A 17161-nucleotide genomic window follows, 5' to 3' on the forward strand; every position below is an offset into this window, starting at 1 on the left:
CTGATCTTGTGGACTAAAGACGGAAATGCTCAATTGCGGATTCTAAGATGATGCCTGGTGGCAAGATGGTAGGTGGCACACACTGGAACCACACACCTGGCACTGCAACCACTGTCTCCCAAGAGACAGTATTAGGAAGATATGGAACTGACTGCCAGCCAGGCCACTGGATTGAAGCCATGAGTGCTGGTGCTCTTAGCCAGGGAGCTTGGTGGCCCCTAGCAGTATCAATGTCCTCATCTATATTTGCAGAGACAGCATGACACTGTCAACCTGCCAGATACCAGGAGTTCAAAGAAGTTAAAACATGAAGGCTCTCAACTACTGCTATTAAATGATTAGCACTAGTGACGTGTGGCTATTTACAATACAATGAGCTCTTCTAGTCTTAGGTGGCAATGGCCATGTGTTGAGTAGCTGGAGGCTGCCGGACAGTAGGGAACTGGGAACCTGTGTAGCACCAGGCATGTCATATACTATACCCCGTGTGAGCTCACAGAGTAATGCCACAGAGCTCAGTGTAGACCTCCTCACAGAGCAGGTATTTAATAGTCATTTATTTAAGAAAATGAAACTTCACAGTACCAGTATCCCACCCCTATTTCCCCACACACACACACCAGTCAACACACCAAGCAAATAGTACCCAGGTTCCCTCAATCTCCACTCCAGGCCCAGGAGGCCAGGGGGTTAATAGCAGTCCTCAAAGTCGGAGTCCGAGTCTGAGCTTTGCTGGTTCTGAATCTGACTCTGCTTCCGGTATAAACAGGCCACCTGAGGAAAGGGTAGAGGGTATCAGCAGCTCCTGCCAGCTACTCCTATCTCTATGGCTCCTGGCAAGAACCAACCGCCTTCCCAGGGCCTCACCTGGTCACTGGTAGTGGCTTGCTCTGGCTGCTTGTCTCCACGGACACGAATGAACCGAGGGAAACGAAGGGAGATACCTTTTTCTTTGTCCACCTGTGAGAGAGAACAGTCATGGGGGTGGGGGATGGCAGGTTCTGCAGGGCTCTAGTTGCAATAATCTAACAAGTGATTTCCTAGTCTCTTCCTCTTTCCTGACTTGGGCCTTAGCTTATGGGACTGAGCAATGGGCTGTAAAGGTTAAAGAAGGTGTCAGCATGTTTGAAATCTTGGTACCCAGTGTGCTGTAACACTCAGGAAATACCAGCTGCTATTGTTATCTGTGCTGTTAGCATCCTGATGAGCACAAGTACTGAAAACCAGCTAGCAGCTCTCAACTGTCAAGCAGCTATGAGCCAGTTACCTCAGCTCTCTGTGATGCTCATTCTCACCTATGAACATAGGCACACAGATTGGCATTTCTATGAGGTTTAAATGGGCAATGTGCCAGTTACTAAGCTATGGCTGCATCACTGGAAGTGTATAGGACAAAGGTCAACTACTTGCACTTGGTACCAAGAGCCCTTGCTCTCTAGTATATAGTAAGTGTGATTTAAAGAGAGAGAGAAAGATAAACCAAGCCTGGAACAACTTGCTTGCAACCCCAGCTGCTCAGGAAGATGAGGCAGGAGAATTTCAAGTTCAAGGCCTGTGTGGGTTGATAAGAATTTGTCTCAAAATAAATATCAAAAGCACAAAAACAAAAACAGAAACACACAGTAAAAATAGAGGAAAGAAAGAAACGTATGATAGAGCATAACACCCCAGTGAGGGGCCAGGGATGGGGCTCAGAAGTAAAGCACCTGCCGAAAGTCCCCCAGTGAGGGTCTGATCAGCAGTAGAGAACTTGCCCAGCATGCACCAGGCTGACTTAAGTACCAAGTAACCCTAAAAAGCAAAAACCCAGGAGGTATACTTTTCAAACTACAGGTATGATTATACTCAGAAAGTATATGCCAGTCATGCTTCAGGACAGGAAGAACGGTCAAAGGAAAAGCCTTAAATTTGAGTGGTACTATCTCCTGTGTGCTGCCTACTGACTGCTATAGCCAACAAGGCTACATCACTGATCTGTTCTGACACTGGGACATTAGCCACGGAACTGCAAAACTTGGCAGCATTAACAACTAATTCTGGGTGAAGTAGCAACTTCAGTCATAAAGGAAACATGGGGGGAGGGGGAAGCTGAATTTTCACATAAGTCTAGGTTCTCAAGTTACTGCAGAGACGAAGGTCAGATGCTACCAAAGGGAACAATGTCACTGTCTTCTTACTACAGCTGAGAATATCTGACACCCAAATATATTCACAGCTTTTTAATCAACACACAGGAGGAGCATGACCCAGAGTGCTTCCCCATCAGTTCTGCCTTCCCTCCTGGAGTCTTTCCCAGACCCCAGCACTCACCAGGCCCCGTGCAGCAGGGTAGATGGGGGACAGAGAGAGATCTGCACACTTCACCTCCCACACGACACTGGGGTCCAGCCAGTGGTCTGGAGCCACTGCCCCATCAATTCTCACATAGGGGCGTGGGGTCGGCAATACCAGGGCCTGCAGTGAGAAGGAAAGGAGATGAGGTTAAGCCTAAAAGCCAGGGCTTTGGGAGAGAGGGATTAGAAATGAGGGAAGAGAAGAAAGTAGAGATGTTTCTCTAAGCAGTCCTTAAGACCAAGAACTAAATATGGAGTATCCAAAGGAAATGGAAAAGGGAAAAATTAAGACACCATTGGGACTGAGAAGGAATACTAAAGATACAGAGAGGCAGAAGCCCAGAGAGACATACACATACATACATACATACACATACACATACACATACACATACACACACACACACACACACACACACACACACACACGGAGAAGTTTGAGGAGGGAGGCACAAACCTAGGGAATAGCAGAGAGATATCCAAGAATGGGACAAAGATGAGGTCTGACCTGAAAATACCATTATAGAGGACAGAGATTCACACCTCAAAATGCCTGAGACCAGTAAGAGAGATAGTCCTTCTCTAGAGGCTCATAGCACTTCTAAGGGACAGCTCCCACATGTATGCTGTGCTGCAACATGAAATCCCTTGGCCAGCATCTCCAGGAAGTAGTTGGCAGATCTGGCACTTGAACCTAGATGTTCTCAGAATCCATGCTGTCAGCACCCTGGCACAGGTGAGTGTGATGAGAGGCACTGGGTAGTCACGGGGCCTACCTTCAGGCTCTGGTGATGCTCCTCCAGCTCTTCATCACTGAATCCAGTTCCCAGCTGCAGGAGAATATGGCAAATTAGAAGCTCATCTGACCAGCTAGGGTGATGCTACTGAACATTGGGCCAAAACTCATAGGAAATAAATGAAAGGCTGTATATGTCATGTACTGCCATTTGTTTTCTAGAAAGATCCATCTCCTCTGCAGTGTCTCTCCAATGTCTAAGCAAGATCTCTACCACTGAGCCACACCCCAGCCCTCACTGGGGGTTTCTAGACAACACCTATACTGCTGAGCTACATGCACTGACCTTGTGACTCTCCTACCTCCCAAGAGCTAGGATTACAGGCTTGCACCACCACTCACCACTCCTACTCTTAACACTACCAGCAAACTTAAAACTATCATTTAGGAAATGCTAAAAAGGAAGTAGTCATAATCTATGCTGGCAGCTAGCATTAAACCGGTTATGTAAGTTCCTAGCTAGACAAGTCCTGTCTGTACTGATAGCCGTATTGTTTGCCTTCTGTCCTAACAATAATGCTTTTAAAACCCCATTCTGGATTAACACTGTAAAAATGCAAAAATATTGCAAAATATATTTTTGGCCACAGACTAGTGCCCAAAATATGACAAATTACAAGCCACCTGATCACATGGGTAAATGTGAGATATGACTCATTTATTCAGAGACAGTGGAGCCTGCACATGCACATCTCAGAGTGTAACTGTATCCCTCCCCATCATTTGACCAGCACCCAACTCCCCAGGACCTTGCATATGGCCTGCAGCTCTTCACTCTCTTCATCATAGGCAGCCAACAGGAAGCCCCCATACCGGCCAGCACGCTTCCCCCGACCCAGATAGGCACCAATCACCACAAGATCCAGAGTGTCACCCACACCGTCAAGGTAGTCCTTCTTCAGCTGGAGGAGAGAAGTGAGGGATGAGAGGGGAGAAGGGCAGATGGGCTTGTCCTTAAGTTCTTGAGAACTCCGAGGAAGAGGAGCAAAGCTCATGGGAAAGCTGCAGCTGAAAGGACTTTTCATCTTGAAACAAAGCAAATGGTTGGAAGTATGTGAGGGGAATCATCTTTTATCTTTCCAGGCTGAGCAGGAATCTGGATTCTCCTGCCTCAGTCTCCAGAGTGTTGGGGTTACACTATGTGCCACACCCAGCTCGGGGGTCTTCTTGTTTCCCTCTTTGCTTCAGTCCCCAAACAGTCAAGGTTAACTTACTCAATCCATTCCTTCACACTTACCCATCCACTCCAGAAACACTTATGAAGCACCAGCTAAGTGCCAGACAGGCACGTAAGTAGGTACAAGAGTGAACTACTGAGGCAGAGACAGGCGGATCTCTGTGAGTTCGAGGCCAGCCTGGTCTACCAAGGGAGTTCCAGGACAGGCTCCAAAGCTACAGAGAAACCCTGTCTCGAAAAACCAAAAAATAAAAAAAAAAAAAGAGTGAACTACTGCTAAGGCAGGGAAGGTTAACACACAATGAGTTGCTTCTAGACAGAAGAAACAGACCACAGCCAAGAGGAAATGCACAGCAGGCCTAGCTTGCCCAGTGATCCAAGTGCCTGCCATCTTGTGCAAGAAAACATTCCCCCACACCCTTCTCACTTCTGCCCAAACCTACATCACACTGGCTTATTCTCTATAAAGTAGCCAGAGTACCTCTGCAAAGTGACAATAGGATCAGACTTTCTCTGAGACCCTGCTGACTTCCTGAAACCTTTAGAAAAGAACCCAGTTTCATCTCACAGGGCCCAAGGTGCTACACAGTCTACAGCCTGCTCCCCTGCCCACCCTGTAGCCTCCTGGCCCTTGCAGCTGTGGCTCTCCAGTCCAGCTGCTCTACCCTCATCTTCACACGGCCCACCCCTTCCTGCTGTCCAGAGCTGGACCCAGATGTCCAGCTGGATGGCTTTTCTGTACCCAAGCCCTCCCTAACCAGGGTGACTCTTTCCTCATGAGCTCACCAGAGACAGTTTATCTTGGAACAACCCTGAGGACTCTCCTTTGTGTACTTCATACAACAATGACACAGCACAGGGAGCACAGAGACCTGGCTTGGCTTCCTCACCCTGATATAGTTCACAGGGAGTTGCAGGAAGAGCCATTAGCCACGCTTTGCTGAGGCAGGACATGTGACTGGGTTAGAATCATATAATGGGACCCATGCTCAAACAGGAAGTGTTTGGAGACTCCGCTGCATAAGTGGGGACAGACATCCATACTGGGGAAGCCAGGCAGAGGCCAGAATCACCTTGAGCCAATTGTGTGACCTCTTGGCGATCTCATAGGTGGCATCAACATCCAGGGTCTTCACCATCAGCCCCTCACAGGAGTCTGTAGGAAACATGGAAGCCTGGTTGCGAACCAGTGGCTCACGAGGCCTGAGCAGGCAGGATTCCAGGCCAATCTCAGGGGTTGGGAAATGGAAACATGGCCAGCCCAGGCTACAGCAAGGTTTCAGACCCTGAGAGAGATCTGGCTGCACTCACCCTTCACCGACTGCTCCAAGAACTCAGCGATCTGCTCGATATCTTTGGTGTCCAGGGAGGTGGCAAAGACAAATTCGCCCTCCGTCTCCACAAAGTTCTCCCGGAGCAGTTGCCGGCGTCGAGACAAGGGCTGGCGAGTCAGGGACTGAGGAGAGAAAGCGGACAACACCGAGGAAATAAAAACAAAAAAAGCCCAGACCTTGACAGTGTACACAGGGGCCACACATAACACATGGTTACAGAAAGCCAGCGGCCAGCAGGACTGCCAGAACTCTAACTGCAGGTGGAGGGATCAGAGAAAAGCAGAGCCCCCTAGTATGCTCAACTCAGGATTACCTAATGGGAAGCCATCATCCAGCCAGCCAGAATGAACACTTTGTGGAGTTATAATTTAGTGTTTATCTATTATTAATTTGTTTATCATAATATGAAGATATGGGTACCCATGGCGTATGTGTGGAGGTCAGAGGATAATTCTGTGCAGTCAGTTCTCTCATCTTCACACAGGTTTCAGGGACTGAAGTCATGTTACAAAGCTTGCCAGACAATCACTTTTATATGCTAAATGCTATCTCGTAGGCCCCATTTCTTGTCATTTTAAATACTACCCAACAAAGGTTAGAGCCATGAGATTAATACACATTTTCAAAAGGATCATCCCCACACTAACGAAGGACTGAGAATCCCCTTCGAAATGAGAAAGTGATTATCAATGCAATGGTCCCTCAATATCTAATAGATATGGGAATGAGTCTGGGATGCCCCCCCCCCCCAGTTATCAAAATTCATACATGTTAAGGTTCTTTATAAGCAATGGTGAAATAAGTTAGGTAGGGGTTGATGCCTGCTTGCTAACTCAGGAGGATGAAGCAAGATCACAAACATACAAACTTTATAAACACAGACAAGACAGACAGAACCTGAATAAGATGTTATCTATCCAAGAAAAAGCTAGCCTCTGCTAACCTTACTTCTCTATAACAGACTCATCTGTCTGGTCAAACAATCTGCACTCTGTGGCTCAATTAGCCAGAAATGTATAGACCATTATTTCTCCTCATAGCCCAGTGACAGATTCAGGTCTAGACCAGGTATAGAGATTTGACTGGAACTGCCCAGACAGAAGACATCAAGAGAGAAGCAGAAAGAGAAGTTAAGAAAAAAATGGGAGATCTTGTTACTCAGCCCAACCCCCTAGAGCATACAGGAGAAGTTCTCTCCAGGCTGGTTAAGAACGATTTCTGTGACAGGAATCATCAGCTTCTTAACTAGTACCCTAAGTGACCATTTTCAAGCTTTCATTCTTAAGACCCTTTATAGCCTTTTTTTTTTTAATTTTTATGTTTTTGGCAAATACTGGAGATATAAGATGGTTTCATAAATAGTAGGCAGGTACTTTACTTCTGAGCTCCAGCCCCTCACTGGGGGATTCTACTCAGGGGCTCTACCACTGAGACACACTCCCAGCCCCTCACTGGGGGATTCTAGGCAGGGGCTCTACCACTGAGCCATGCCCCAGCCCCTCACTGGGGGATTCTAGGTAGGGGCTCTACCACTGAGCCACATCCCAGCCCTCACTGGGGGATTCTAGGTAGGGGCTCTACCACTGAGCCACATCCCAGCCCTCACTGGGGGATTCTAGGCAGGAGCTCTACCACTGAGCCACACCCCAGCCCTCACTGGGGGATTCTAGGTAGGGGCTCTACCACTGAGCCATGCCCCCAAACCCTCACTGAGAGAGTCTAGGTAGGGGATCTACCACTGAGCCACAACTTGTTAAAAAGTACTTGAGGGCTCTCTTCAAAGGGCTTTTATTTAGGGGTAGGGGAGAGGTAGTTATTACTTCTTGATATTAACGATATCAAGAAATTTAAAATATAGTTAATTCGTTAAAAAAACAGTGCATTCAATATGTCAAAATAGCACTTATTTTTTTCCCCTTTTTATGTTCTGCAAACAGAGCTTACGGCCTTGAGCGAGCCAGGCAGGTACCCTACCACTGTGCTACACCTACACACCTCCAGACAGTGGATATTATAAAACACACACCTACTTAAAAATAGTGAGAAGAGAGGCACTGGCTGATTAACAGTATGCAGACCCTTTTGCTCAACAGAACAGAGGCTGGTTTTTCCACTGCTTCTGAAATCACTGGGAGAAAACTCCACTTCTATCATAGAGATGTAAAACTGCATGAGGAGTCCTTAAAATCACTGCAAGAGGTCTGGGGGCCTCTGGCCTATTGAGCCCAGACTTAGAAAGCCACTGCCTGAGCAAGACACAGCAGCTCAGTGATGGAGCAGAATCAGAAATGGGAGCCAGAGACAGCTCCAAACTCACTCCAACCTGCCACTCTGTGTGGCCACCTGTCACAGAGCAGAACTCACCTCTCCGTTGAGGAAGATGAGATCAAAGGCATACAGACACACCTGCACCTGTATCTCTGATGCATCCACCTCCTAGTAACAAAATAAACAACAGGCATGAGGGAAGGGGAGGTGACCTTCTGTGCCCTATCCCATCATGCCCCTCTCCCCAGAAAAGGTCACACTGCCGAGGAGGCAGCAATGCTGGAGACACAAGTCCTGAGTGAGGATGGCTTCTGGGAAATCCTGACTTCATTCTCCTTCACTGCATGATTTGCTTTCCACCCTCCCCTGCTGCTAGCTAATGATGACAAAAATGCCACAATTCTAGCCAACTAGATATAAAAGAAAAGCCAGCTGAGGTAATGGATGTGTGACCTCCCCAATAGGCCTTTCACAGAGAATGAGATATAGGAAAAGGACCCTTCTATCTTTCCTAACTGGGATCCTGGGGTGAGACTGTGATGGCTGGAATGATGGTAGTCACTACGCCAAGGCTAGGAGACCACATCCAGATTCACTCTGACCCTTAGGGGGCCAGGCAGGACCCAAAGTCAGGACCGGGAGGAAAGAGACAGAGTGTGGCAATGCTACCTTGCGCTTTCGAGTGGTGAGCACTTGGAATGGCTGGATCTGCTTCTTTTCCCGATCCCAGGCCACAGCCTCAGTGTCCAGGATGAAAGAAGTGACAGAGGGGAGTTTAATCTGCAAAGTGAGGATAGAGGTCAAAAGACAGATGCAGGCCAATGAATTCCTTTTCCCTCCATTGTTCTCATGAACCACAACTGACCTCAGCAAGACACAAAGACCTTCCTGAGTCCTCACTAAGGGGCACTAGCTTTCCTGGTGACTTGCCATTTGGCAGCAGCACCCACAGAGAAACTTCCTTCTTCCTCCAACCACATTCAACTTCCCCTGAACCCTTGAGGTTCCCCTCTGAGGTCTCTGAGCCTTCACCTTACCACACCCTGCCTCAGCCACCCCAACTACTGGTCTCCAATCCTGCACTCTACAATAGCATCTCTGGCCAGCAGCCAAGGTGACTTTCACAAACCCTGATTATTACTGTTAGGCTTACTATTAAAAGTGGTGTCACTTCTTTGGGCTCTGGAGAACTCTTCATCAGCCCCAGTCCTCTCTTCACTTCAGCAAATCAGCTGGCCTGTGTCTCTGAGGGGCAGGTATCTCACAGCACTGGGCCTTTGCACACCCAGCTCCCTATGCAATGCCTGCCTTCCTCCCTACCCTCTTTCCTATGGTCTGCCTTCCCTGGGAAGCCTTCTTTTCCCTCACTAAAACACTGGTACAATGCCAGGGATTGTCTTTCATGTTACATCCCAGAGCTAGCTGTATGGTTTAAGACACTGCATGCCAATTCAAGAATGTCCAATTCAAATCTCCTTTTCCCTCAGCGAAAGGAACTAAACATAGGGCCTTCAGGACAACATGCCTAGAGTGGCATGCCTTCAGCCTTCACTGGTGGACTCAAGAAAAGTGCTCTACTGCTGAGTCACACCCCCAGTTTCTCATCGGTTGACTCTAGGCCATTGTTCGAACACTAAGCAATGTCACAGTCAGTTATGGTTCTTAGTCAGGGTCACAGATACTGAACCTTTTCTTCAGAGTCTATAATGCGCCCCTCTACTGAAGGCAGCAAGCCCTGGTTGTGTTACCTACCACAGGCTACAGCACACAGCAAATGCCTAATCAACATTTGTTGAGTGAATGGGCACAGAAAACATGCTCCATAAGGGTACTTCCGGGAAATAACAAAACCAAGATGTGCTCAGTGGTTAAGAGCACTTGATGTTCTTACAAGAGGACTTGGGTTCAATTCCCAACATGGAGGAAGAACAGAGAAACTCCTGGCCCAAGGCCTAGCCCTGCTCTACCTCTGAGCTACTTGTAAAGCCGCAGCTGCTCACAGGCCAGTGCCCTTTAGGTCCTCTCTTGGCCTCATTACTGGACAGGCTTCAGACTGATCCAGGATTCTACTAAGGATGTTAGTCAGAACCTGTGCTAAACAGTGCCCACAAGTTGAAGCCAAGGGGGTCAGGGGTAGGGGTAGGGGTCCAAGAAAGCATTAACTTCCCCAAGGGCTGGGTGAGACATAGCCTAGAACCTCCTTTTCCTTTTGTTTCTATCTGGAAGTGTGGCAGTTGCAGGGAGACAAGAATAGGATGCAAGCTAGACAACCAAGGACAGTGGAATCAGAACAGCCTTGAATCACCTGCCTCCAGACTGCAAAAATAAGCAACATCTGCTCAGGCCATACTGAAGCAAGGCTGCTACACACAGCTACACATCTCAGTCTCCTAGTAAGCCCCAAGTAAGGTTGGTCCAGAGAGGTCTATACCACAGCTCAGCAGGCAGACACTCACCTTGGGGATGCGGCTGATGATGTCAGGGTACTTTCCTGTGTTGTCTTCCTGGTTCCTGCTGAAGATCTTCACCTCTCCACCTTCCAGAACATGAATCTACCATCACAGGGAAGGGAAGTCAGGCAAGCCCTTCCTGTGTGGCACTGTCTTCAGACCCCACCTTCACTGGTAAGTTTGGGAAGCTCAGTGAGATACTACACAGATCTGAGCAAATCATCTTAAGTGTCCTGGTACTTGTAACCTGTGTATGACATCTACCATCTTCTTCTTCTTCTTTTAACATTTATATAATGTGTGTACGCATATGCATGCTTGTGTGCATGCATGTGTGCACAAGATTTACCATACTATTGAGTGTAGAGGTCAGAGAACAAGCAGAGGAAGTTAGTTCTCTTCCTGCACCATGTGGGTCCTAGGGATCGAATTCAGGTCATCAGGCTTGGGAAAGCATCTTGCCTACTGAGTCATTTCACCAGCCTGGTTGCCTGCCTTCATTGCTTCTGACTTCTCATTTCCCCACCTCCCTTTCTTTGAAAGCTCATCCACCTTGCTGAATGCAACCAAACCTGTTATGAGTTGTGCTACAATTAAACCATTCTGGATTCTACTGTTGGCTTAGTTGTTTGAATGCTGTCTGGTCACAAAATTTAAGCAGGGTTTTATATATACATGCCATCTCACATGTACGGTATCTTTAACATATATATGCATATGTTTATAATCATGACCACTATTATAAACTATTTTCTGGTTGTCTTCTCAGTATTATTCTGAAGACTCACTGCTGAGGCTGCACATGTGGAATCCACTGCTGTGACTGCCTCAAAGCCTCAGGTACCACTCACCTCATGTGCTATCCCTTCCTCATGTGATAAACGCCAAACTAGTGCCAAATTCCACAGATACAGAAAAGCCACAGCACACTTCCTCAGCACCAATGCATTGGTCCCAGGAGGTACATGCCTGTCACTGCACTAAGATCACACAAGGACCTCCCAGAATGGCAACCATAAATCATATTGTATTCACCAAGTACCAGGGGAGTCAGCATCTCCTGATGACCCTTCTGTGAGTCAGAATTTCTAGCAACCCCATTTTGCCATAAGCTGGAGATGATAGGTACCGCACTCACTGAACAGACGGGAGATTAAAGCCAAAAAGAGGACTGTACCATTCAGGACCTGTACTGAGTATCTTCCTCACACAGGAAGGGCTGTGCCTAACCCATACCTGTGCCCGCTGCCCGTCGTACTTATACTCGCAGGTGAAGTCCACCTCCTCAAAGCGCTTCAGTACCTCGCTGACACCCCGAGTGGGATGGGCCAGCATTGGTTTAAGAGGGATCCCTGGGAGGAGAAGAAAGCAAATTAGGATGGCAGAGGGAAGGTGATCAATCAAGGAATTAGAGGGAGAGGCAAAGGCTACCAATGTGCCCAGGACCTACTACTCTCTTCTCCTGCCATCATGTCAAGGGGAGGAACACCCACATTTCAGAAGAGACACTTGGGTCCCCATACCAGCCTCCCTTATTATTCCTGTAATCAGGAATAATAAGAGCTTCTGCAGTCCACAGGAATCATGTAGTGAGATTTCAGTGGATAAGGCAGAAGGCTGACCCAGCAGAACAAACATATTCTTATGGAGGCAAAACCAGTTCACATGGTGCTGGGCCTACCAACTTTTGCATATCAACTGATTCTCACAGTGAATCTCTTGTGAAATCATAAGCACTTTCCTTGGTGTAAGATTCAGCAGAGTATACACAAGTGGGCACGACTCTTTCCCACGTACTGGTATACTGGGTCATCCCCCCTACTCTGTGGGACCTCCAGTGGGAAATTTTGACTTGGTTCCATAGTCTAATCTCCACTTCACTCCCTGAGATACATCAGAAGCCACCTCCCTACAACTATCTCCCATTTGGCAGGACATGTAGTCAGGAAAGGAGTCTTTCATATAGATCACATTTGGGACTTTCAAAGATAAAGAGACGTCCAAGCTCAGGGAATTGTCTTTGTTTTGTGTGATATAAAAACTGGAAACTTTAAGCCGGGCGGTGGTGGTGCACGCCTTTAATCCCAGCACTCGGGAGGCAGAGGCAGGCGGATCTCTGTGAGTTTGAGGCCAGCCTGGTCTACAAGAGCTAGTTCCAGGATAGGAACCAAAGCTACAGAGAAACTCTGTCTCGAAAATCCAAAAATAAATAAATAAATAAATAAATAATAAAAACTGGAAACTTTACAGAACAGAAGAACAGAAGGAAAAGAATAAAGAAACTGATGCAGAAAAATATGTAGTGGAGAGTTCATTTTCACCCTCAAATCAAAGTCCCGCGCCTGCTGTAAGTCTTCTTCTGAACCCCGAGGGGACACTGAGGCTGGCACTCAGAGGTCCCCAATAAAGAGCAGTATACGATCACATCAGTTTATGAGCAACATGATTAGCTCCCCTCTTTCCCTGATCATATAGGCTTTAGAGCAACAGCTTCAAGATAGCAGAGGGACAAAAACCCAGGTCCTTGAATACTGCCGCACAGACACATGCTGCCATGGCCACCTGCCAGGCTCTGAATATGTAGGCAAATTCTCCTTGGCCAAGCCACTGCCTTCTGGGGAACCTTTGTTGCTGCAGCCCATGTTCCACTAAGTTATAAGGGAGAGCTCAGAGAAAAGGGAAAGGGTCTCGGCAAAGGGAACAAGTACTCAGAAGCTATGTGGGTGCAGCTGCTCAGACCAGCTCAATGCAGGATAGCAGTCCCAGCTTCAAGGGCCCATGGCATGGTACCTGGGCTCAGCCTGCAGTGCTCTGGGAGACGTTCCAGCCCATGTTCCAACAGCACAGGGATGATTCGATCCAGGTCAGGCACCTCACTAGGAAAGGATTAGAGAGAAGATAGCAGGATGACAAGGTCTTTTGTTTTCTTCCGTGGTGCTGGGTGAAAAAGTAGAACCCAAGGTCTTAAGCATGTGAAGGAAATGTTCTGTTGCTGGGTCACACCCCCAACCCAGATCAGGATGGATCTAAGCAGACATTAGGGGTTTCTAGGACGTGGATTCTAGGCAAGCACTGTATCACTGAAGCCATGCTCTTAGCCACTCACTGATGGATTCTAGGAAAGCACTCAACTGCTAAGACACATTCCCATTCTGATTTTATAAGACAGGATCTTGCTACATACCCCAAGCCGGCCTATAACTTGAGATTCCAAGTGTACTGAGATTTCAGGTGTACAACCACGTCCAGCCTATAGAGGTTCTTTCTAGAACTTGAAAACTGTCTTGTCTATATACAAGTCCAAGTACAGAGATACCAGACCTGGGCTCCTGAACACCTCTGCTTCACTGTGACCATGTCCTCATGTGTCCTACTCTCAGTCCCCATACAACATGCTGACTGGCTCTCATGTCCTGAGAGCAGTACCTGTGTCCCACTCAAGGCTATTGCTGACTTATTCACAGACAGAGTCTGGCAGATCGTAGAGCCTCCAGAGGCTGAGCCACTGGGAGATCTGTAAGAAACTCATGACTGCTGTGCGCCCAGTACCCAGAGCGTCGGGCCCAGGTCAGGTGCCTTGGGGATATTTATGGAACCACTCACTGCTCTTTCCTCTAGCATGGTCACAAGTCAAAGGTGCTTGGTCAGCTGCTAACTAAAGTCCCTCCATGTGGCTCACTACAGAGCCCTAATCCTCTCTGTGCCTGTAACATCTATTATGAGTGGTCACCAGTCTCTTCTCTGGGTACCTTAGGGAGTCTTGTGCCTGCAGGCCCACATGCAGTCAGTGCCTGCCTCTCGCTGCTCACAACCCAGTGTCATCCTTGTCATGATCATGGTCCCTTGCTGTTGTTAGACCCATGTCAGTCACTCACGTGTTGGCCATCACACTGCCCCATCCCTGCATCTCACCAGAAGGTCTGCTTCAAGATCATGCCTTGTTCTTCCAACCATGTCTTTCTGGCCTCTGCTGTCTTGCCCTTCCCAGCATCCACAACAGCAGGGGGAAATTCTATGAAAAGACCCACCAGCAGTTTAGTGATGAACATGACCCTCAGCTACTCCAGGGTCCATGGTCCCTGAGGGCAGTATGTGGTATGTGACATGGAAAGGAATGAGGTAAGCTGCCCAAGAGCATTCAGAGGAGAATCAGGCAACAGATGGAGAAGGGAAGCCCTGAAAAAACAGTGATGGCATAAAAATGGGCCAGAACTACTCACCTTGGCCAGGGGGTGTGAGGCTCACAGCCTGGGCAAGCGCAGCCAAGACCGACTGCTCAGCCAGCCCAAGGCGCAGCCGTCCACTTAAGGACCTGAGGAAAAAGCATCAGGGGTGAGCAGGCTGGCTACTCTCTAGTTTTGCCCTCTACAGTTTGCCTGCTCCTGTCTACCCAATTTCCCCAATCTCCACCTTTTGTGGAACCTCTTCAATGTCCTATCTTCATAGCCTCAAAGGAACCCAAGAATAACACATAACCCCTAAATGACAAGGAAACTAAAGCCAGTCAGGAATGGCCATGACCACTATTTATCCCTGGGAGAAGGAAGCAGGAACCTCACCAGTGACAGGGTATGGGCTTGAGGAGGGAAAAGTCACAGTCAAGAACCTGACCCAGCCCAGGCTGTGGTTTAAGCCAGTCACTACACAGGTAGCTAAACCGCCTGCACCTCCACCTCTATCAACTGGAGGCTCTACCTGACAGAATGGCTAGGAGAACTGACGACATCAAACAGTAGGTACAGAGCAGAGCACCTAAGAAATTGTTTCAAGACACACTTCAAGAGAAGTCAGTGACTTTCCTTCTACCTTCATGATAGCTTTATGTTGAACTCAGGCCAAGGCAGACATAAGTAATCAATCACAGATTTACCCTTGAGCTCCAGGATCCTTCTCTAGGTAGGATCACCAGTGCAGGGGAGTTCACCCATGAAAGTAAATTATTATAGTTTAATAAGAAATATTCCCCACGAACAGGGGGAGGATAGAAGGGGAGAAGGGAAGAAGGAAGGGGAATGGGGAAAATGTATATAGTTCAATAAAAACAATTTTAAAAAATAACAAAAAATAAAAAGAAAGAAATGTTCCCCACAAGCTCACATTTTAATGCTTGTCTACAGCTGGTGGTACTATTTTGGGAGGCTGTGGGAACTTCAGGAAAGGGCCTAGCTAATGGAAGCAGGCCACTAGGTCGCTGTGCAGCAGATTATACATGCCTTGGTTCTAGTCTTACTGTTTCCTTGTCTGCTATAATATGAGGAGCCTCACACACACACACTCCTGTTGCCACACACCCTATCAAGCTTTCCCCACCATGATGAACCCAAACCTTCCAAATCATGAACCAAAATACTCCTTTCCTCCATCAGGCAGTTTGACCACAGTAATGCAAAATTAACTACCAAGGATTCCTATGCAAAGTCAGAACTGTTGGTACTTTTCTCATCAGAAGGCAGTCAGGTTTTTAACAGCACCTGGAGCTGCCAGGTGCTCACCACTACGCCCATATGCCTCCCCACTCTCATGAGCCCCATGTTTACCTGGCAATGAATCGGGCTTCTGAGTGGCGGCAGGCGACAAAAAGACCCTTGATGATGTCCACCTTCTTAGCCATGGACTGAAAAAGTGGAGAACAGGCACAGCACCATCAGAGGATGAACCAGACAATCTTCAGCTTTGGAAAAGCTGCCACCACCGCCGCCACCACTACCACCTGTGGTAGCCTCTTGCTCTGAGGGCAATGACAATGAACTAGCTCTCTGCCTCTCTCCCTTTATCCAACAAGCATTAACAAGAGTTCTGCCCTCCCCACCCAGGAGGCATGGCATTAGGTTCCAGGGTCTCCAGAGGAGAACAGGATGAGACACTGTGAACCACACAAGCAGAAAAGAACACTCAGCTCCCACAGTCAAAGCACACAATCCCCTCCACATGCTTTGCTATAGGTCCGAGGACATCTGGGTGTTGGGATGAGCCAGTCCGCTCCACTTACAGCACTGCCAGTGAGCCGGGCAATGTCACAGAATTTGGTAAAGACCCCGGAGGTGGTGAGTGGAGGTGGGGGCAGCATGAGTCTCTGAGTGCTGCGGCTGTTTTCGGCCACCAGTCCCACATCACCCTTCTCAGCTACCTCAGCCCGGATGGACTCCAGCTGACGACCTTGATGGAGGAGACAGTAGGGAAGGAAAGGGGATGGAGACATTGTGGCTACCTGTCTCCCTTCAATGGCTGGATGCTTCTCCAGCTATCTGGGCTTGTGGCGTTTCCCCTTTCCTACAGATCACTTCCTTAGTACAGAAGAAGGCTAAGCGACAGCCATTCAGAGGAAGACAAGCAGCTGAGTGAACACACCCAGACTCAGGGACACGAGTGGACGGGACTAAAATCCATGGGATGGGACGAAGTCAATGAAGAGTGAAAAGGGCTTCCTGTTCAAATCTTAGTCTCTAACAGTCTCCAGCTTCCTGTTTATTTTGTTTCTGTTTCTGTTGTTCTACCTTTCAAAAATAGCAATAAAAATATGGGCTGTGCCTTAACCTTGTTTATGGTTCAATCAGAGTCACATTATGGTACGCTTGAGGTACGAACAGGAGGCTGGCAGGATGGACAGGCAGGCAGTCACGGCAATTCAACGGCTGAGTTTGTCCCATTGCCTGTCTTCACCCCTCCTTTCCATCCCATAGCTCTTGTCCCAAGAGGCTGGGCCTCCACACCCTGTACTACCCAGATCTTAAAAATCTGGTCCTATCAAGTACTCTTCCCCACTGGCCTCTTCGTCTATCCTGTCCCGCCCCCAACCCCTTCAC

General features: G+C 48.0%; 1 protein-coding gene across 8 annotated transcripts in view; it reads right to left on the reverse strand.

The window, feature by feature from the left end:
- Positions 1–516: 516 nt before the first annotated feature.
- Lig1 (DNA ligase 1) overlaps positions 517–17161 on the reverse strand; it is a 35645-nt gene continuing 19000 nt past the window's right edge. For 4 of the 8 annotated variants that reach the window (XM_075991322.1, XM_075991313.1, XM_075991303.1 and 1 more), the window contains 16 exons: positions 16348–16514; positions 15896–15972; positions 14579–14670; positions 14271–14370; positions 13149–13234; positions 11595–11710; positions 10365–10460; positions 8578–8688; positions 8005–8076; positions 5618–5762; positions 5380–5462; positions 3879–4031; positions 3110–3163; positions 2311–2454; positions 868–960; positions 517–774 (listed from right to left, as the gene is read on the reverse strand). In XM_075991322.1, coding sequence (XP_075847437.1) covers positions 691–774; positions 868–960; positions 2311–2454; positions 3110–3163; positions 3879–4031; positions 5380–5462; positions 5618–5762; positions 8005–8076; positions 8578–8688; positions 10365–10460; positions 11595–11710; positions 13149–13234; positions 14271–14370; positions 14579–14670; positions 15896–15972; positions 16348–16514 — 1673 coding nt within the window. In that variant the 3' untranslated portion in view covers positions 517–690. The remainder of the gene's footprint in view (positions 775–867; positions 961–2310; positions 2455–3109; positions 3164–3878; positions 4032–5379; positions 5463–5617; positions 5763–8004; positions 8077–8577; positions 8689–10364; positions 10461–11594; positions 11711–13148; positions 13235–14270; positions 14371–14578; positions 14671–15895; positions 15973–16347; positions 16515–17161) is intronic. The other 4 variants (XM_075991273.1, XM_075991282.1, XM_075991293.1 and 1 more) reach the window with 2 other exon arrangements.

Source organism: Microtus pennsylvanicus, chromosome 1, assembly GCF_037038515.1.
Source record: "Microtus pennsylvanicus isolate mMicPen1 chromosome 1, mMicPen1.hap1, whole genome shotgun sequence".
NCBI lineage: Eukaryota > Metazoa > Chordata > Mammalia > Rodentia > Cricetidae > Microtus > Microtus pennsylvanicus.